At 51.1% G+C, this 21784-nt stretch overlaps 1 protein-coding gene across 1 annotated transcript in view; it reads left to right on the top strand.

Moving 5' to 3' along the window:
- The first annotated feature begins 404 nt into the window (after positions 1-404).
- ACSS1 (acyl-CoA synthetase short chain family member 1) overlaps positions 405-21784 on the top strand; it is a 65206-nt gene continuing 43826 nt past the window's right edge. Inside the window, exons 1-2 of the mRNA XM_026489297.4 lie at positions 405-753; positions 12299-12395. Coding sequence (XP_026345082.2) covers positions 462-753; positions 12299-12395 — 389 coding nt within the window. The 5' untranslated portion in view covers positions 405-461. The remainder of the gene's footprint in view (positions 754-12298; positions 12396-21784) is intronic.

Genomic DNA, 21784 nt, shown 5'->3' with positions numbered 1-21784 from the left:
GCGCCGGCTCCTTCCCATAGCAGCCGGTTCAGGGCGCCAGGGGCCCGGAGCTTGCGTCCCCCGACGCACGTGTCGCTGTTTTGTTTTGTTTTGTTTTTGCCTGGAGCAGCTATTGGGTCCTGAAGACCCACAAACTGAAACCAAAACAGCCCGACGCCAGCGTCAGGACGGGAACGCTAAGACGGGGGGGGGGGGGGGGCGTCGCAGCTCCGCCGGAACCGGGACCCCCTTCCGCCCGTGCTCCCCGACGCCCCCTCTTCCTCCGCGGACCTCTTCTCTAGGGCAGGAGAAGGGGTGGGGTTCGGGGCAGGCTCCGGGAGGCAGCGTCCTACAGGACAGGCGCCGGGAGGAGTGGGTGGTGGCCAGAGGGAGGAGACGGGGCGGGGCCCGCGGAGACATTAAGGGGCGCCCCGGGCTCGCTGCACCTTCTTGGGGCTCAGTGCCTCCGGGCGTCTGGCGAGATGGCGGCGCGGGGCCTGGGCCGCAGCGTGGGGCGGTTCCTGGGCAGCTTGTGCGGGCGCTCCGGGCAGCCAGTGCGGCAGCTGCGGGGGGTAAGCGCCCCCGCCGCCGCCGCCGCGCAGCCGGGCTCGTACCAGGCGCAGAGCGCACAGGCGGCCCGGGCGCCGGCCGCTTTCTGGGGGCCGCTGGCACGGGACACGCTTGTGTGGGACACCCCCTACCACACCGTCTGGGACTGTGACTTCAGCAGCGGCAAGATCGGCTGGTTTCTGGGAGGCCAGTTAAACGTGTCTGGTGAGTGGGCTGTGGGGGATCCAGGGCGCCCCCAGCTCACGAGTCCCGAGGGGAGTTAACAGCCGTCCCGGCGGGTCACGGCCCCACGGGAGGCCCCTCCTGCAGTCTTATGTTTGCCGCGCTCTCAACCGTGGCGCCTCGCCGCCCCCGCCCCCATCCCATCCGGCCCCGGAGGCTCCAGCCCCGGCGCTGCCACCCCGCGCGCAGACGCCACCTTCCCCGCCGCGGCCCGAGCCTGCGGAGACCCGGCCGGGCGTCTGTTCGAGTCGCCCAGCTGCTGGCCTTGCCCCCGCGCAGCTGCTCAATCGACTATCTCGAGTTCAACTACCGGGTTCCACTGCACTGCGGAGTGCCCGCCTGCACAGCCGCGGGCTACCCCTGGGCCAGCCTGGGGTGGAGGGCGGGGGGCTCGCAGGTGTCGGCCAGGACTTCCCCACTCCTGTCCCGGGGAGAGGCAAAAACGAAAAACGTCTGACCTGTCACATCCAGTTGTGGTTCCCAGAGACTTGCTTGGGGAGAAACTGCCCATGTAAACAAACCTAGTGGCAGGCAGCAGGGTCTGAAAAAATCCCGCCAGCAGGAGCAATCGGTTATCTTCTTGCTCCCTTGCTTGTGGGTGGGAAGGAAGGAATGGGTGTCTCCCAATTGACAGTTTCGCTGAGCCCTGCCTCCGAAGACCCAAGGCTGGCTTTAGACCTGATGGCCATTGAGATCCCAGAAACCAGCTCCACCAGTCAGCCACTCCTCTGGTATTTGCTGAGATCGAACCCACTAGTGTTTCCTTAAGATTTGGGATGGGGGGCATGTGTACACTGTACCCCCATGCCACGAGGGGAGAAGGTCCAGGGACTGGAGGCAGTAGTGGCCAGGCAGGATAGGCCTGGAGTTGGTCTCCCAGGGCAGAATGGGACTTGCAGTAAGGTGCCTAGTCAGAGGGGCTGCCTGCTGTCCTGGACTATGGAGTTGGATGGGGTCTAGGAGGTGTTTAAGGAAAGGACCTGCAGATCTTCATGGCAGGGCATGACTGGGCCTGAACTTCTAGGTAGGATCTGCTGTCTGGCACAACTCCACCACGTACTGGCCCAGTTTTTCTACTCCTCTGAACTCCAGTCACCCCCCATATAAACTTCAGGCAATAATGTCCACCTGCTAATGACTCCTTTAGTCTGCTTGTGGGGACACAGTGCCAGAAGGTATGGAACAGCCCAGCATTTATTGGTGATCAGTAAGTAGTAGTGAATTTAATTTATTATATTCAGAAAGAGCCATAAAATTATGGGTAGTGTGTTGCAGTTAACTTTCAAACAAAGAAACTTAAGGGAACTTTGGACCAGATATATGTTTTTTCATATTGTATATTACTTTGCTGACTTAATCAAAATGAGTCACTTACTAGTAAGTGTTTTCTCTAAAATCGAGTCAGCAGCAAGTGTCCTTGAACTAGTGGGAAGAAAACCAAACCCTTAGGTTTGCGGAGTTGATGGAATGTGCCTTCAAGGGGTGGGAGAGCAACTCACAGCAGCAAGGCTCCGAGTGCAGCTCCTTGAGGCTGCTTCTGGATGGGGGAGGCCTGAGGCCACCGCGAACATTCCTGGCCAGCTTGTGTGCACTTGCCACCCCTCACTCTTTGATAAGACAGTGGGGATGGACCTCATGGGTCTCGTGAACCTCACTCAGTCAGGGTCGGGCGTGGTCAGCAAGCAATTCTTCTGCTTCTTCTTTCCTTCACTTATTTCTCCTTTATGGCTACATAGCCAGCAGTGAGCGTCAGAAAACTGTTGTGTAGCAAGACAGCTTTTCGCAGCCTCCTACCTCTAGTGCATATGCCCACCAGCTCCTCCATCGGGAATATCTCTGCCCTTTGCCAGTGTCTGCAAACCACAGAGGCAACGGCATGGAAAAGGGCCAGGCCAGGTCAGAGCTGCCCTGGGAACCACTTAAAAAGTTGTGGAATGCATGGGGGGTGTTCTGGCCTGATCTGTAGTCAGCACAACGACGGCTTGTTCCAAAGAAGTGTTGCTCTCAAAACTGCCATTATTCCTCTAGGAGGATCTGTACTAGCAGTTCTCAAAGTGTGGTCCCCAGACTAGCAGTGTTAGCGTCATCTGGGAACTTTTTATTTTATTTTATTTATTTTTTGAGTAATATGTGAATAAACATTTTTTAAATGATTTTGTATTATATTATGTTAGTCACCATACAGTACATCCCCGGTTTCTGATGTAAGGCTCGATGATTCATTAGTTGCGTATAACACCCAGTGCACCATGCAATACGTGCCCTCCTTACTACACATCACCGGTCTATCCCATTCCCCCACCCCCCTCCCCTCTGAGGCCCTCAGTTTGTTTCTCATAGTCCATAGTCTCTCATGTTTCATTCCCCCTTCTGATTACCCCCCCTTTCTTTATCCCTTTCTTCTCCTACCGATCTTCCTAGTTCTTATGTTCCATAGATGAGAGAAATCATATGATAATTGTCTTTCTCTGCTTGACTTATTTCACTTAGCATTATCTCCTCCAGTGCCGTCCATGTTGTAGCAAATGTTGAGAACTCGTTCTTTCTGATAGCTGAGTAATATTCCATTGTATATATGGACCACAACTTCTTAATCCAGTCATCTGTTGAAAGGCATCTCGGCTCCTTCCATGATTTAGCTATTGTGGACATTGCTGCTATGAACATTGGGGTGCATATGGCCCTTCTCTTCACTACGTCTGTATCTTTGGGGTAAATACCCAGTAGTGCAATGGCTGGGTCATAAGGTAGCTCAATTTTCAACTTTTTAAGGGACCTCCACACTGTTTTCCAGAGTGGCTGTACCAACTTGCATTCCCACCAACAATGTAGGAGGGATCCCCTTTCTCCACATCCTCTCCAACAATTGTTGTTTCTTGCCTTGTCTATTTTTGCCATTCTAACTGGCTTAAGGTAGTATCTCAGTGTGGTTTTGATTTGAATTTCTTTGATGGCTAATGATTTTGAACATTTTTTCATGTGTCTGTTAGCCATTTGTATGTCTTCATTGGAAAAGTGTCTGTTCATATCTTCTGCCCATTTTTTGATTTGTTTATTTGTTTCTCGTGTATTGAGTTTGAGAAGTTCTTTGTAGATCTTGGATACCAGTCCTTTATCTGTAGTGTCATTTGCAAATATATTTTCCCATTCCGTGGGCTGCCTCTTAGTTTTTCTGACTGTTTCCTTGGCTGTGCAGAAACTTTTAATCTTGATGAAGTCCCATAAATTCATTTTATCTTTTGTTTCTCTTGCCTTTGGGGATGTATCATGAAAAAGGTTGCTTTGGCCGATGTCGTAGAGGTTGCTGCCTATGTTCTCCTCTAGGATTTTGATGGATTCCTGTCTCACATCGAGGTCTTTCATCCATTTGGAGTTTATTTTTGTGTATGGTGTGAGATAGTGGTCAAATTTCATTCTTTTGCATGTAGCCGTCCAATTTTCCCAGCACCATTTATTGAAGAGACTGTCTTTTTCCCACCGGATGTTTTTTCCTGCTTTATCAAGTATTAGTTGCCCAAAGAGCCGAGGGTCCATTTCTGGGCTCTCTATTCTGTTCCATTGGTCTATGTGTCTGTTTTTGTGCCAGTACCATGCTGTCTTTGTGATCACAGCTTTGTAGTACAGCTCGAAATCCAGCATTGTGATGCCCCCAGCTTTGTTTTTCCTTTTCAACAGTTCCTTGGAGATTCGGGGCCTTTTCTGTTTCCATACAAATTTAAGGACTATTTGTTCCAGTTCTTTGAAAAATGTCCTCGGTATTTTGATCGGGATAGCATTGAAAGTGTAGATTGCTCTGGGTAGCATGGACATTTTAACTATGTTAATTCTTCCGATCCATGAGCATGGAATATCTTTCCATCTTTTTCTGTCTTCCTCAATGTCTTTCAAGAGTGATTTATAGTTTCTAGAATATAGGTCCTTTATGTCTTTAGAAACACAAGTTTTCAGACCCCATCCTAGACTGTCAAAAACTGACCAGTTTATGTCTAGAAACCCTGGGAGTGGGGCCCTGCCATCTCTATGGGTTTTGTTTGTTTTTTAAAGATTTTATTTATTTGAGAGAGAGGCCTGAGAGGGAGAGGGACAAGCAGACTCCACAGTGAGTGGGGAGTTCGACATGGGGCTTAATCTTACGACCCTGAGATTATGACCTGAGCCGAAATCAAGAGTTGGACTCTCAACCAGCTGAGCCACCCAGGCGCCCCGCATCTGTGTTTTTAACAAGCCCTCCAGGTGCTCCTGATGCATGTTCAAGGTGGAGAACCACTGACATACAGATCCCAGACCAGCACAGATGAAAGCACTTCTAAAGTGAGTAGGATTGGGATTAGGGTCCTGGAGGTGACTCCTTTAAGCAAGAAAAATGGTATATGGGTGATGTAGTACAGTTTAGTTGTCCAGGGTGTGTCTAGAATCACACCTAGGTTTGAATCCTTGCGTATCCAACCACCCCAAGCTTAGTGGCATAAAGCAACAACCATTTTATTACTCTCCAGGATTCTGTGGGTCAGGACTTTGGACAGGGCCTGATGGGCAAGCCCTAGGGGATGGCTTGTTTCTGCTCCTGAAGGCTGTCTGGGGCTGTTGCCATCTGCCCTGCTTCTCACTCCAAAGTCTGGGGCCTGGGCTGGGATGACTGTAGACTGGGCTCAGCTGGAACTGTGGGCCGAAGCACCTACACAGGGCTTGTCACAGCATGTCACTGGGCCATGGAACATGGGCAACCGGAGGTCTCAGAGACCAATACTCAGACCAATACTCAGAGCCAAGCTGCTAGGCTTCTTCCGACCAGCAGTGTATGACCTGGGGACATCTGGGGCTATTGTTAGCGGCAAATGAGAAAACGCTTGTATAGCATTACTTGCATCCAATCACTGGCTTTTGTTATTTATTAATGAATCATGGGGAAGGCTGTGACCTTGAACTTAGCCTTCAGCAGTGTTACTAGAATGCCGTTTCCTCTGAACACGACCACATGGGTTTGAGTATGATTAGTCTTGGATAAGCGGGAAGGAGGCTAGGGAAGGCATGCAAATGGCCAAGCTGGCTCTCAAAGTCCATCCTGGGGCTCTGGGATAGCCAAGTCACCAGGTGGGGTCATGGTGTCAGAGGTCCCCTGGGCAGGGCCGGTAGAGCCTCCAGGTTCTTCTATTATATTTATGTAAAACTGCTTTGCAGAAGGTTCTTTGGAAAACCAAGATCTAAAAAGGATACCTTTTTTTTTTAAATTAGGTTTTTTATTTTAATTCCCGTATAGTTAACATACAGTGTTATATTAGTTTCAGGTGTACAATATAGTGTGATTCAACAATTCTATACATTACTCAGTGCTCATCAAGATCTTAATCCCCTTCACCTATTTCACCCATCCTTCCACCAACCTCCCCTCTGATATTTGCAAATAACATAGCTGATAAAGGGTTGGTATATAAAAAGGGTTCTTACCAGTGTTTGAAATTTGCCTCTGTCTTTCCCAGGGCTCAGTGGGTAAGTTTGTGCTTTGTGGCACATAAGCTGAGGAGGTCAGGAAGTTGAGAATCGAAACTGGAGGGTAATGATGTGTTGCTTTCAAAACACACAACTAGATTCTGTTTTCTTTTTTTTCTTTAAAACGTTTTATTAATTAATTAATGTATTTGAGAGAGAGAGCGCGCGTGCTTGAGCTTGCATGAGCAGGGGAAGTGGTAACGGGAGAAGCAGATTCCCCATTGAGCAGAGAGCCTGATTCCATTGATCCCAGGACCCTGGGATCAGGACCTGAGTCGAAGGCAAATGCTAGTTAACTAACTGAGCCACCCAGGTGCCCCTAAATTCTGTTTTCTAAAGATCAAATTCTGGGGCTTGGGTGGCTCGGTCGTTAAGCGTCTGCCTTTGGCTCAGGGCGTGATCCCGGAGTCCTGGGATGGAGCCCCATATCGGGCTCCTCCCCTGGGAGCCTGCTTCTTCCTCTCCCACTCCCCCTGCTTGTGTTCCCTCTCTCACTGGCTGTCTCTCTCTCTGTCAAAAAAAAAAAAATCTTAAAAAAAAAAATAAAGACCAAATTCTGAGTCAGATTTTTTTTTTTTAAAATATGGGTTTTCTTACTTTTAAGCAAGGGTGTAGAAAAACTATTTTTAATTGACCATTGAGCATAGAGATTTCTGGATGGTTTTTGGAGCCTGAGCGGAAGCTATGGCAACCATGTTGCTGTAGTTTCCTCCTCTTTCTGATTACACCTCCCATAATTCAGAAGGCAGATGCACAGAGAGTGGCAAGATGCTGCATTTCTGTGCTTCCTTTTTCTCTCAGGGTTTGAAGTAATTTTTCTAAAGTCTTTCAAGGAAGTCTAACTGGAAGTGCAGCCCTCGGTCTCAGGAGGAGGGTCCTTCTGAAGAGACCGAATTCTTCCCAGTTGTCAGATGCACGACTTACTTTAAATAGCAGATGCTTCTGGAAAGTTGGCAAATACAATTTGTCACTGATGTAATTTCTTAAAATGTGCCAGGGAGATTTTCTATTTAAAGAAAGCCCATTGTGAATCCTTTTGTGAATATTAACTCCCTCATTTCTTTTGATTAAAAGTGAATTTCCCTATGTGGCTTCACTTGAAGTTGGGGAGGGGAAGAGGTGTGTTTAAACAACTGACAAGAGTTCTTGAAAATTCCTATCTAAGTGTGTGCCATTTTATAATGGAGATGAGAATCCTATTGTAATCTTTTTTTAAAAACAAAACTCAGGGGCACCTGGGTGGCTCAGTCAATTATGCATCTGACTCTTGATTTCAGCTCAGGCCCTAATCTCAGGCTCCTGGGATCAAGGGCTGCAAGTGCATCTGGGTCCACATTCAGCAGGGAGTCTGCTTGTCCCTCTGCCCCTCCCCCCAACTCATATTCTCTCTCTCTCAAATAAAATAAATAAAATCTTTTTAAAAAATCCCTCGAAACCCATGAGCCACCAACAGGCATTTGCTTGTTGTTAGGCAGATTTGTGTTAGGCCCAGGGTGCCGACCTGTTCTTAGGAACATGATGGAGCCTCATCTCACCTCATCCTCGTGACACCAATGTGAAGTGGTTGGTGGTCCTATTGTACAGATGTGGAAATGAAGGCTCCAATTCATGTACAGTGAAGCACAGTATGGAAAATGCCCAAAGCCACAGAGCCTGCATTTTTCCAAGGAGATGAACCACATATCAGCAAGCAAGTGACCTCACACTGGGGTCACTTGCTCAAGGTTTTTATAGCTGCTAAAGGGAGAATTCTGATATCATCCCCTCCACCCCGACCCCGTGATAAAGGAATCTTAGGGACATGGTCCCTGTCTCCAGGGACTTGTGACCCATATAGGGGAGGATTTAGCAAAGCTAGCATTGTGTCCCAGAGTGGGGACCACTGGGCAGGTAAGTAAGCATTAAATGGTGTGAGCCACCAAGTGACAGGGAGCAAGACATCACTTGGGAAATTGGAAAAGGCTTGCAGTAGGAGGTGGGGTTTGAGCTGAGCCTTAAATTGCACTAGGTCCTTAACTGCTTGTTCTTGGAAATGGAATTTTCTTGTCCCATTGCTCAGTTCTTTGGGTGGAGGCTTTGTTTCCAAATGTGGAGAAGGAAGAATTTCCTTCCTTCCACCCTCCCTCCCTTCTTCCTTTCCTCCCTGCAGTTGAGGGAATAGCAGGAACCATGCCCATGTATTACAGGGCTTTGGGGCCACTGTCACCCCAGGCCCTGTACTGTGCCTTGTACACATGCCTGTGTCATCTGAGTGTCGTCCGTGGCAGCTGCAGAGGCTGTTTCTCTTGGGAACACAGTAGCACCATCTGACCTCATGCAGGAAACCTGCGAAGCATCCAATTCCTACCATGTCTCTGAGTCAGGAGCCATCACTCCCACAACGGACGAGGAAAGCGAGATTTAAATTAGATAAGCAGTGCACCGTCTGCAGTTAGCAAGTGGTTGGACAGGGTCCAGACTCCAGCACGTGGGTTTTCCCTATGACTCCAGGCTGCCATCCAGCAAAGGTCTGGCCACATGTCTTACAGAATGTCTTTAATTACTCTTGTCTCCAAAGGAAAAAAGAAAGTTCCGCCTGCCCTGCCCCAAACCTGGACTAGAATGTGTGTAGTTGTAAGCATACGTGTCTGTCTTCCGGAGCGGGTCCTGGACTGGCAGCAGTAGCAGAACATGGGATCTTACTAGAGGAGAAGATCTGCATGCTGCCCCCCCCCCCCCAGACCTGCTCATTCAGAGACTCAGGGTGGGGCCTCACCATCTCTGTGCTAGCCCTCTGGGGATTCGGGGGGATTCAGAAGCATTAATTTAGACTAGAAAGAGACCTTGAGAGATAAAGCCACTAAGAAAAGAAGGCATCTGTTCCCTCTCCAGTCATGGAACCAACGGTGTCATTTAGACTCCAGTGTTGCCCTCCAACTCGAGGACTCGAATGGTCCATCCATCATTCAGAGCTGTGGTGTTTTTCCGCTCTGTGCTCTGGGTTAGGCTGCACACGAATAAATATGGACAGGACACTGGATCCCTGTCCACAGAGGGGCAGCAAGTGTAACAGCTCAGGGAAAGTTAGAGGGAGGCATGAGGTCCACAGGACGTGAAGTGCTCAATGAGAGTGGGAATGTGTAGGCCAGACCTGCAGGAGTTTGGGCATCAGGTGAAGGGCAGCAGTGTGGGCAGTAGGACAGTGAGTGTCCCCCAGGCAAGGAGAAGCAGTGCAAAGGCCCTGAGGCAGAGAGGCGCTCACTAGACTCAACATGATCAGTGGGGGGAGGTTAGATCACGTGGAGCCTTAGCGGCTGCTTGTGGAGCACTTCCTATGTGCGGGGGAGGCACATAGGGAACACTGCACCTGGGGCTCAGTGCTGACCTGCCTGGATTCCTGCCATCCATCAGCCCCAGAAAGACAGAGATACACGGATGGTCTCACTGACCATCCAGCCACACTCTGGATACCCAGTGTCCATCCCATGGCAGGTGTGCCTCTGCTGCTTTCTGCAGCTCTGCCTTCCTGCTTGGTGTGAACCAGGTGTGGGATGCCCTGCTGGGGCCGGAGGCTGTGACAGTCTTGGCTCGAAGCTGGGCAGTCATTCATGGGGTGAGAAGTATGTCCTGGTGCCCTGGCTGCAGTGGGAACAGACAATGCGGGGAGATGAACCCTGGGTGAGGTGTCACGGGTGATTTGAGGCCCTTCCTGCTGCTTTCTGGCCATGGCCTTGGGCAGGTCCCTGGACCTCCCAGAGCACCTGGAAATGGTTTCCCAGGCTACCCCTGAGCTGCCCACTTTTCAGGGTGACCCAAAGAGTCACACTCAGAGTGGGAGAAGGTATTTTAGAGCAGGCTTCTTGGATAGAAGCAGGTTTAGGGTGAAGCTGAGGGTCTACTCCTGTAACCAGCTCACCTGTGATGCCTGAAGCAGCCAGAGGCCAGCGAGCATTACCACCCACCCCATGCAGTGCATGGCTGTAACTCAGTCTGTGGGTTCTCAGCTGGGCGCTTCCAGGCTTGTGACCTGCCCAGGTCACCTCTTCCAAGTCCATCACTTAGGTCCTCCCGGGCCAGGCAGCAGGAGTAGGGTATTAGGGGTGGTGGGCTGATGGTGGGAGTGGGGAAGTGGGAGGTGGTCACTGCTTCAACGTCCAGGCAGGGTGTGGCCTCAACTGCTGGTTGCCCAAGAGATGCCAGAAATCTGTGGTTTTAGTGTGAAAACTCTTGATTTCTAAATTTTGGACTGATTGACACACACACACACACACACACACACACACACACACACACTCTAATATCAGGTTTCTTGTATAAATCCAGGTTTTGCCACCAGCCTCCTTCTCAGTTTGACTTCTTGTATTTTCTATCTTCTATTTTTATGGTATTTCTTCTCTTCTGTTTTTTCTAGTAATTCAAAGAACTTTCCAGTATCAGTAAGTAGTATTAGTATTAATAATTCTTCCTGATGACTTCTATCTTTGTTTATTAAACTTTTTGAGGTATAACTTATATAGATGTCAGGAGCCAGAAAGTTCAAATAACATTTTTTTAAAAGATTTTATTTATTTATTTGAGGGAGAGCACAAGCGGGGGTAGGAGCAGAGGCAGAGGGAGAAGCAGGCTCCCCGCTGAACAGGGAGCCCAATGTGGGGCTGGATCCCAGGACCGTGAGATCATGACCTAAGCTAAAAGCAGACGCTTTAACTGACTGAACCACCTAGGTGCCCCCAAATGAATTTTTTTTATTGTAAGAGTAAATGATATATAAAATAACACAAGAGGGAAAAAATGTGATTCACACACAACAGCTAGGGTATATAAATATTTTCACGTGGGTTCACCCTCTCAAGAACTATGAGAATCACGTGATCTTTTATGGGTATGGTCTCCCATAACTTTTGTCAGGACAGTTACTCCATCAAGAAATATTATCTAAGTCCCTGTAACTCATTGCATCGTATTATCAGTTGATAACAGTACCTTGCATTCATACAATAGCATTTCAACTTTGGTCTTTTATTTGATTCTTATCGTAGTCCTGTGATTAGACATGGTAGATAATGCTTCTCCCATTTGTATGGGAGGAGATTGGAGAAGATAAGCAACTGCATTCAAAGAAAAAAAAATGTATATACCTGGACATTATGGGTGACCCTGAAGACTGGGCGGGCGGACGGCTGCTGGTTACAAAAGCTACTTGTGTTTGTTGTTTCCCTCCTGAAGGGGAGTGAGTGTGAAACCTGGCTGTGAGGGCTGATAGGAAGGCGCGCCAGCATGAACCTACCAGATCCAAGCTCACCTTGAAATCAAGAGTAATGAACAGGATGTTAGCAAATTACCCGATCCTACTAATCTTCAGGTTTACAGTAAACTGTCAGAACTGACCTGTTTCTACAGGCAGTCACGTGATCTGAGCTTGGGTAACAGAGGGGGCGGGGAGCAGAGTCTTCCGGAAAACCAGCATGCCATTTCCCCATCATTTCATCACTTGTTGGAGCATAGGTGGTTTGTAGGGTGCTGGCTGGACATCTGAGAGGGGATATGAATCCTTGCCCTGGATTGCACCTGCAACGGACTCGAGAGACTGCCGCATGAACTGTGTACTGAATCAGGGGTGGGCTGTTTGCATTAAGCTTTCTTTCCAACATCTCAGGTGACAGCACTCAGCCCCAGCTGCATGTTAGAACCACCCAGGAGGGAGCCTTGAAAACCACAGGGCCAATTGGGTTGGGGTCCCTGGGGGTGTCCTGGGTGACGCCAGGGTTGGGACCACAGGGTTGGGACCACAGGTTGGGACCACCACAGGTGTGAAGCACCTGCTTCAGAGTATTCACAAGGGACCACCCTGCACCTGTGAGATGCTATTTGTGTGCTGGTTGTCTTGTTTTGCCAGCTCTGACAATCACTCTCCTTGCAAGGAGGTAGAAGAACCCTTGCCTTTGAGGAGTGTAGGGTCCATCTCAGTGGAGAGTAGCACAAGCCTTGGCAAACCAAACCCTCCCCTTATCCAACTTTAAAAGCACCAAGTGTAACATCTGTAAAACCTGTTTTTGTGCAGTCAACTGCTTGGATCAGCACGTTCAGAAGTCCCCAGAGACCGTCGCTTTGATCTGGGAGCGGGATGAGCCTGGGACTGAAGTGAGGATCACGTACAGGTACTGTGTGTCCCCTGATGGCGTCTCAGTGCCCAGCAGGGTCTCCTGGGCCTTCACGTCTCTGTGCGTGGTGGACACCAGCACCAAACACCTCTGCGGGGCCATTAGCAGGAGCAAGACTGCCCAGCTTGGAGGAGGGCTCCCCTTCTTGTTCACCATGGCAATACTTGCTGCCTTTAGGTTCCCAAGGAAAGTTCTGGCTCTTTGGACACAAATGTGACGAATGTTCAGGGTATGGGGAGGCTTTTGGCACAGTCCTGTGTGATTTTGTCTTGCTCTAGGTGGAGGTCATCTTTGTATCAAGGGACATGTTTCAGCTTTGGAAATGTTCTCTGGTCCCAGGAAAGTAAACATGAGTGCAAAGTGAATGAAATACATGCTGGAATAAACAAATGAGGCTACTCAGCCTCTTCTCTGCCAGTGCTCTGAGAGGGGGACTGTAAATAAGATCATGCCATTTAAAGGGGGGTCCTCCTGACATTTGTGTTGATTCTTTAGATAAGTTCTTCACACATTCCATGTGTCAAGCACCTTTCTGGATGTTGTGTGCGTGTCGGGGGTTTGAGGGAGCCCAGCACCCAGGAACAGTAACCCGGCTTCCTAAGGCACTGCCTCTTGCTTGACTGCCTTGCTCAGGGATCTCTGTGGTTTGTCCCTGCAGACCAGTGCTTTCCCATTCCCCGGGGATAAAACCCCCTTTGGTTAAGCCTAAACTTGCCTTTACAATGCTATCTCAGACCCACCGTGAACCTGAGTTGTATGTCCTTTATCACCAGCACCACCCCTCCCCCGCAATCAAGTAATGCTCATTCTCCTGGTGGGCAACTTGAGACTTTTCTGGTCCAATCATTCAACAAGTTTCACTGAGTGCCACTATCAGTCAGGACAGGCTAGGGTATGTGGTGCTAACAAACAGTCCCCAAATGCATGGTAGGGTGTGGTTGGGTGGTCGTTTTAGACTGAAAAGTCAGGGAAGTCCTCTCCGAGGAGGTAACAACAGAGCTGAGGTCTTGTTGCCAAGAAGGAGCAGCCAAGATTGGAGGAAGAATTCCCAGGCCCATCCAGGACCATGAATGAGTGCAGGTGTCCTGGGAACAGAGAGAAGGTGCGTGTGGCTGGGGCAGTGGGAATGGGGAGGGGTGGAGGGTGGTAGGAAGACTGTTTTTTAGGGAAGCAGGGGGCCTGAGAGCAACAGTGACTCCCCTGCCAGTTGGGTGACTTGGGGGCCATTGGGCACCCCTAGGTTTGTTTGTTTCTCAAACTCACGTTTTATCACAGACCAAATTCACCAAACCTGGTATAATTGTACTCAAGTTGACTTTTGGATGCAGCAAAATGATGTTTGTTGATCTGCTGCAGCTCCTTGTGGGCACCACTGTACCCATCCCCCCATCCACAACCCTTGGCTGTCACACCCTTCACCACTGTCTGCATTGTTTGCTCACCTGTCTCCGCAGCCGGCCTCCGTGTACCCCACTGACCAGCAGCACTGGCCCTGGGAGACTTGGGCCCCACCCCAACAGCTGAGCCAGACCCCCAGGCCCCTGTGCGCACTTGAGTTTGGGGAGCACCACTCTAACAAACAAACCGGCTTCACCGTTCATTACTATTACCAGCCCAACTTGATTTATGTTTAATTCTTTAGTAAAACATTAAGACTCTGTGGGTGGGGTAGACGGGCTTACCGCCCGGATGCTGGAGATAAGCTGGTCTGGTGATGGACCATTTTCCTTCTGTCACTGCCTCAGATGTGCCTGGGCCCCAGGGACAGCTCCTTGGCTGGCCATCCCTCCTGTGCACACTGAGTCAGAGGTCAGTAGCCTTGGGAGGTCTGAGGGCTGGGCTCGAAGTGGCCTGCGGAGATGTGTGGTTTCATCTGAGCCACGGGGTATGGTCAGGAATGCAGCAGTGTGTCGAACCTCAGAACAGCTTTAGTTCCATTGTACCAAAGCAGCCCCAGGCAAGAGACATGCTCATCATTCTCTCTTTAAACAGAAGCAGACTTAGCCTGGAATGGTTTTACAAACCTTAGCTGGGCCGAGTGCCAGATGGCTGCCTCTAGTTGCTGTTCGAGGAAGAAGAGAAGCGTGTGTACGGGTTGTTTGTAATGGCAACTAGTTTTTGACAGACCTGGGTTAATTATTCTCCTGGTCATTTTAGGTTTTGACATGAGATTTCTCCCTGCTGAGAGGAAAGCCACCTAGACATTGGTGCTGGACGTCCTGCCAGCATATAAACTGCCACTAAAATAAAGTGCTTTCCTGCCCAGTGTCTCATGTGGTGGCAGCCAAGGTGCCTTTGTCAGCCTGAAGACCAGTTTTTAGACTTGGAGCCTGAGCTCTTGCAAGAAACTCTATGGGGCTGTGGTTTTCAGAGCCTGGCATGCTGGGAACCACACCCATGGTGTCCGTTTGGATGTTGGGGGTGGCCACTCCGCCCTCTTCCCCCACTGTGACCTCAGGCACAGAAGGGGGCAAGTCCAGGGCACCTGGGTGCTCAATGAGTTAGGCATCTGCCTTTGGCTCAGGTCATGACCCAGGGTCCTGGGATTGAGCCCCGTGTCGGGCTCCCTGCTCATCAGAGAGTCTGCTTCTCCCTCTCCCTCTGGCGCACGCCCTGCTTGTGTGCTCTTTCTGCCTCCCTCCCTCTCTCTCTCAAATAAATAAATTAAAAAAAAATAGAAGGTGATAGGTCGGCAAGTGCAGGCCCCACTCCTGGGACAAGCACTATGGCCTTTGCTCTAGACACGGGGGACCTGCAGTCTGCCGTGGTGAGGCTGGCACGGTCATCTTGTGAAGCCCTGTAGTCTGCCATCTGTAGAATGGGTGATGGTCATGACCGGAGTAATCCTACCTGTAGGCACGGGACGTGATGGAATGTGTTGGAGGCGAAATTAGCACTACTAAATAAAAGTAGTGATGATCACAGCGATAGCTACTGTTATCCGGTACTTTCTGGGTTCCGGGACTGTTGTAAGCATCATACCTGAGTTATTTTATTTAAATACCACAGCCTGGTCAGATAGGAATTATTATTGTTCTTGTTGTTTCCAACGCTTTATTCTAAAACATTTCATAATTTCAAAAATTTCAAGCAGTGCACCTACTGTGTACTTAGCACCCAGATTCTACCCTTAATGTTTTACAATGTGATTTGTGTGATTTCCCATGTGATTTATGTATCCATCCCTCCGTGAGTCAGTCCATCTTGTTTTGGATGCATTTCGGCAGCACAGCATTAACTAGAGTTCATTGTGTGTTTATTTTCTCTCTTTTGATGTGAAATTTATATGCAGTGAAATGCACAAGTTTAGATTTGCTGAGTTTTGATCAGTGTGTGCACCTGTGTAACTCATATCCTTATCGAGATACGGAATAACGACCACTGTCCGGAGGGTCCTTGTGCCCCTTCTCAGTCACTATCCCTACCCTCCCCAAACACAAACAAACACTGTTCTGATTTTTTCCCAAATAAGTTGTCTAGGAGGTTGATAAGGAGGGGACTCCGAGACAGGAGTAGATCGCCTCTCCCTCCTGGGGCTGCTGAAGTTTTTTGAGGAGTCACATTCCTGGAGAATCATGGTAGAGCTTGTAATGGGGACCAACAACTCCTGCCTAGCGACCCTGGTGACACCTCCATCCTGCTCACCAGAATCTCCACTCGTGGCCCCAAGTCTGGGCAGACACACGTGCACACATGCGCACACACACGGGTGCACACGTGATTGTGCACTCACACACATACATTTTAAGTGAGCTCAATTTCAAGGCACGTTTCTCCAGCTTGCTCTTTGTGTTTGGGATCCGTCCTGGAAACGTTCTCTCGGGGGGCAGTGAGGGCCCTGCCACCTGTTCTGGGAGATGTGCCCTGGGTTGCCTGTGGGTGGACTCCACGATTCTGAATACTGACACATATTTGAAACCTTACCTCCCTTGGGCGGGGGAGGCCTGGCAGGATTGGCTTTGGGAACCCTGGGGAAGCCCCATGTCCTTGCCTGTCCCCCCCCCCCCCCCCCCGGGTTCCTTCCCTCTGTGACATCAGTGGGCACCGGTTCCAAGGAGCTCCCTGCTGGACGGGCCAGGAACCTGCAGGAGTGCACTCTGCAGTGCAGGTGGGCACCGTGCTAGCCACGGGGCCCTGGGCAGAGGAGAGATCATCTGCTGTTACATTTTCTTTCTGGCAGGGGGTGCGCACAGTGAGGAACTCCTGTCCAGAGGAGCAGAGGGGATGTCAGGCCTCCTTCTACCCTGCCTGCCTCAGAAGCCCTGGGTGGGCATAGAGGGGCCGGCTTTCTTTCTGGGCATGCTGGGGCCAGCCACTGGGTGTTACTGAGACTGCACGGCTGGACCTCATGGGGAGGGCCCACAGAGAATACAAGGTGGGGTCTTGCCCTTTCGGGTGCCCCTTTCTCTGGGGCAGTTTGACCAACACAAATGGAGCTGGGGCAGATCTACGGCCTAGAGGCACTTCCCGCAGAGGTTCTTTGTTACCTTGGCCTTGAGTGTCACAGAAAGGAACGTCCAGGGTGCCAGCAGTAGGAAGTGGGAAGTCTTAACATGGACACCCGGTTGGAGAAGGCTCTGGGGAAGTTCTGAGAAGGATTGGCTTTTGAGAGGCACAGGAAGGGGGGTGTGTGATGATGAAGACAGAGAAGCAATGGTAGGTGAGTGCGCTGTAGGGGGAGGGGACCGGGGAGGGTGGAGGCGGAGGCCTGTGCTCCATCCCTGCTCTGTCTTCTGGCTGTGGGTCACCTTGAGCAAGTCATTCCACCGTTCTGACCCTCTGTTTCCTCATCTGCAAAATGGAAACATGCTGCTTCTCTGCCAGATGGCCAAGTGTGGAGCAGCACCTGGGGGGTGAAAGCCCACAACAGGGTCTGGGAAGACAAGGATTTTGGATTTGATGAGGGAAGGGCATGGGGTGGCTCTGCGGCTGCTGGGGCTGGGAGGAGGTGGGGTGGTGTTTTCAGAGCAGGGACTTCCCCTCTGGAGAACAATCTCTTGTCAGCTAAAAAGCAGCCCCTCCCCCTTCTCGTGGGCCTGACCCTTGTTCCTTGCTCTTCTCCTCAGCCCCAAATCAATTAGTTTAATGAGCAAACTCCTTTATTAAAATAAACAGAGCAATTGAAGGGAAGAATCCTTAACGGGCTTAATGAGGTTGATGGGCGGGGCGCTCTGGAGTAAAACAGCCCCTTGATCCGTGAGGTTTTCCATGGCAAGAGTCACGCAGGGCAAAGTCACTTTGCTCCGTGGGTTCCCCTGGGTGGGGGGAGGAGAAGCCAGAGGCCCTGGGCACATGTGCAGTGTCCTGGCTTCCCTGACTAAGAGGAGGGAACTGCCTTGGGTACACTCTTTCCCCTGCTGACCTCTGAGTAACTGTGATTGCAAAACTTGGTCGGGAATCTGCGTGCTGACTGCCAGGAACGGGTGGAAACCCTGGGTCACTTGGATTGTGCACGTACCTTTGCTTAAGACTTTGGCTCTAGATGTTGAAACTGGGAAGTGTTTTGAATCTTTCTATACACGATCCCTTCCTGTTCTTGTCCTTCTTTTGGGTCGGCTAAGTCTCTTGGAATTTTATATTTTAGAATGGCCAAATCTTGGGACTGCAGCGGGAATGATCCACTCTGAGAGTGTCTATGGCCAGGGAAACCTCCTTGATGGGAACCCTTCTGAGATTTTTCGGGGGGCAAACAGTGGCAGAGCCCATGTAAGCGAACACCTCCCTTGGAGCTGGGTCCCAGTTTTTGTGAGCCCTCTTCTGTATGCAGGGGCTATTGGAGGATGGCTGGGTTGTGGAAGGTGGAGGGGCACAGCCTGGTGAGGGCACAGTGCAGGCCCTGGGGTGGGGGAGGGGAGCAGGTGCCTAAAGGGTGGGGCCGGGAAGGGGCTCAACGCATGCTTCTGAGGAGTGGGGACAAGCTTTCCTGCCACAGCTTGGAGAGGAGTCTTCTAGGACTAGGTGTTTTTGTTCCTGTTTTTTTTTTTTTTTTCCTTTCTGTTTCTGGAGTCTCAAGACAGTGGGGTAAGCCTGACTCATAGCTTCACTGTGGGTGGCGCTATGGTGTCCTGAGGCCCAGCGCCATGTTGGTTCCCATCAGAGCAGCAATGTGGCCACAGAGGGCAGTTTGGAACCTCCTCACCTGTCCAGAAGTGCACATCAGTCCCGGGCTGTGGTGGGGGGGCTGCATCTTCATTCCTGCCCCCTTTCCCCACAATGCCCATTTCCTCCTCCCATGCTAGGTGGACACAGAAGGGAAGTGTCACTATGAGGTTAGACATGCTGTCTGATGCAGAGTTGAAAATCTATGCACAGCTAGGAGGGAGTGGGCCCCCGGCAGGCCGGGTCCCTGGGGAGGGTGAGGATGCACAGCCCTCCTGGCTGTCAGGCCTGTGTGCCACAGAGCATGACAGTCCCCAGCACGGCGGCCCGTGCAGTGCTGGCATCTGGTCACCCAGTCTGCGGCAGGGCTCAGAAGAGGGCCAAATGGGTGGGTGGCATGTGGATGTGCCCTGGGCGGCCCCTTCCTGTGTTCAGCCTTCATCCAGTCTCTGATGCCGGCCAGGCTGGACCCCTCTGTCCACTGCCTTCCTGGCACAAAGGGCACCAGCAACAACTCCTGGGAAGGTTCCTGGTGACCATCCTGCATACCAGGCTGGGAATGGGGTGTCCCAGCCCTCTGTCCTCCAGAAGTCATACCTGACCCTGCTGTCTGGGGGCAGCCCCTGGCTGACGGGGCGGGAGCTGACACTGATGCTCAGAGCTCACATTCATGGTCATACTTGGTTTTAAAGCCCAGGACCTGATGCCCAGCGAGCTTCTGGGGTCCTCAAGCTTACCCAGCTGGGAAAGTCAGAAATGGGGTTTTAGTTCAGCTTTGTGTGGCTCTAGCCAGTGTACTGAGGAACCTGAGTCTTCCTTCCCCATCCCAAGAGGGAGGAGGTGACAGTGTAAACGGGACTCCTGCTGCTCGGCAGCACTAACTTGGTGACAGGCCAGACGCCTGGTGGTTCCTAGTGTGTGCAGAGGGTAAAGTCTGCTGTGTGCAGACAATAGCCCTTTACTGACCAGGACCCTGTGTTCCTGTTGTCTGCCCCCACTTCCTGCTTAAGCAGACACACATTAAGTGCTAACATCAGCTGGGGAGGAGGAGGCTTGTCAGTGCCAGCAGGCTGTAGGTGGCCTTGAAGAGGGACAAGGGTCAGCTGCAGAAGAAGGCGGGGCCAAGGGCTGTGGAGTCCTGCTGTGACCATGGGACAGTGAGGAGCAGGAAGCAGAGTGCTCAATGGGCTCTCTGGGCCTTGGAGCACCATCGAGGCCAGGGTAGGGGACGCCGTGGGTGCCAGAGGAAGGGCTGACAGAGGGTGCTGGCAACTTCTCAGAAAGGGGCTGCCTGGCCTGGCACTCCCTCATCCTTCATTCTTCGTGCTGGCCCTCCCCACTTGGCAATTTCCTATCCCAGATCCAGATAAACTTCCTCTGAAAGCCTGGCATGAGGTTTTTGAGCCATTGATAGGTAAGGTGACTCATTTGGACCAGCACATCCCCATTCTCCCTGCTGGTTCTGCTTGACTGAGTTAATGAAGCAGCAAGGACATGGAATTTGAATTCCATGTGGTCTCCACACATCAGTGAGGTGTCACTCTGGTAGCATCTAAAGCAGTGATTGCCAGCTCAGGGTGTGACCGAGTCCCCTGGGGAGGCTTCTGACAGTAACTGAGCTGTGCTGAGTCAGGATTTCCTCAGGCCGTCTGGGAGCTTTACTTGAAAGCACAGCTCTCCTAATATAGCTGCCTGCCCCGTCAGAGGCAACGTGTGTGTCAGGACTCAGCTGTAGGAAAGGGAAGTCAGTGCCACTCTTTGAAGCAGAAAGGGAACTTACACAGAGTGCTTACAAAGCCTTTGGCAGACTGCCAGCACCCACTCTGGCACAATCAGAATAGAGACCCCACAGGCACTGCTGAGTTCTCACAACACACCCCTGAGCCTCTGGTCCTGGGCCAGGAAACCAGCGTTCTGCTGGCTCAGCTGCTCAGCTTTCTCCCGACATCTTTGTAGCAGGTGGACCCTCTCCAGGAGAGCTGCAGTTCCTCCGGAGCTGCTGCAAAGCACCACCCACCTTGCAGCTGCTCCCCACGTGCAGCGGAGTCACGCACACAAGCCCAGGCGCGAGGTGTCTAAGGCGGCCCGTGCTGCTGAGGACGCTGGAACAGATGCCGACCAGTCTGTCCAGTCTGTCCAGGATGGGTTTGCGGACCCAGATTCTTTTTTTTTTTTAATGACTTTTTATTATGTTAGTCACTATACAGTACATCCCTGGTTTCCGATGTAATGCTCGATGATTCATTAGTTGCGTATAACACCCAGTGCACCATGCAATACGTGCCCTCCTTACTACCCATCACCAGTCTATCCCATTCCCCCACCCCCCTCCCCTCTGAGGCCCTCAGTTTGTTTCTCATAGTCCATAGTCTCTCATGTTTCATTCCCCCTTCTGATTACCCCCCCTTTCTTTATCCCTTTCTTCCCCTACTGATCATCCTAGTTCTTATGTTCCATAGATGAGAGAAATCATATGGTAGTTGTCTTTCTCTGCTTGACTTATTTCACTTAGCATTATCTCCTCCAGTGCCGTGCGGACCCAGATTCTGCTTGATTCTTGGGTGGTTGACTGTCCCGGTATGAGGACCAGGCCTGTAACTGCCCAGACCCCAGGCCACTCAGGTGGGGCCTGGTGGTCCTTCCTCCTGGTGACCAAACCCTCGGAGTCACTCCTGTGTGCACACAGCTGTTCAAGGTCTGCTCTAACTAACAGGCTCTGATCTTTCCCCTGTCGCTCACTTAGTCCTTCCTCCAAGGTAGGCCTGTCTAGATGTGGATTCATTGCAGGCCGGGCCATTTTCCAAAAGGGTCGTCTCCTATCCTCACATAAGAAACCCGCTAGTTTTCTGGACCTTATGACTAAATTGTGGGACAGTTTTCCAGTCTAAGGTTCTACATGAGGAGGTCTTTGGCATGTTATCAGCTGGTGCAAATGGGGGAACTTTTGTGGAACTGCAAAAGGGCGCCCCTTAGAAGGGGTGCGAGGCCTCATATGTACTGCAGTGTCCTGGGGCAGGTGCCTTCAAGCAGGGCTAAGCTGCACAGCTACCTGTGGCAGCCCCAGGGATAGGGCTGGCATGGAGTGTATGTGCACGGCGGGAGTGGGCGGATGGGGTGGGGACAGGAATCCCAATTTCTTGAACTCACACAGAACGCAGTGCCCTAAACCCAGGGTGGGGGTCCTATGGCCTGGAAAAGGAAGGAGAGCTTGAGTGAAATGAAAGGGTGTGCCTTTTGCTCTTTCCTTCCTTCCAAATGAACAATTTAAATTTCAATTAGCAAGTATT

Source organism: Ursus arctos, unplaced genomic scaffold, assembly GCF_023065955.2.
Source record: "Ursus arctos isolate Adak ecotype North America unplaced genomic scaffold, UrsArc2.0 scaffold_16, whole genome shotgun sequence".
NCBI classification, from domain to species: domain Eukaryota; kingdom Metazoa; phylum Chordata; class Mammalia; order Carnivora; family Ursidae; genus Ursus; species Ursus arctos.
The sequence above is the reverse complement of the archived record's forward strand: the minus strand, read 5'-3'. Positions and strand labels throughout refer to the sequence as shown.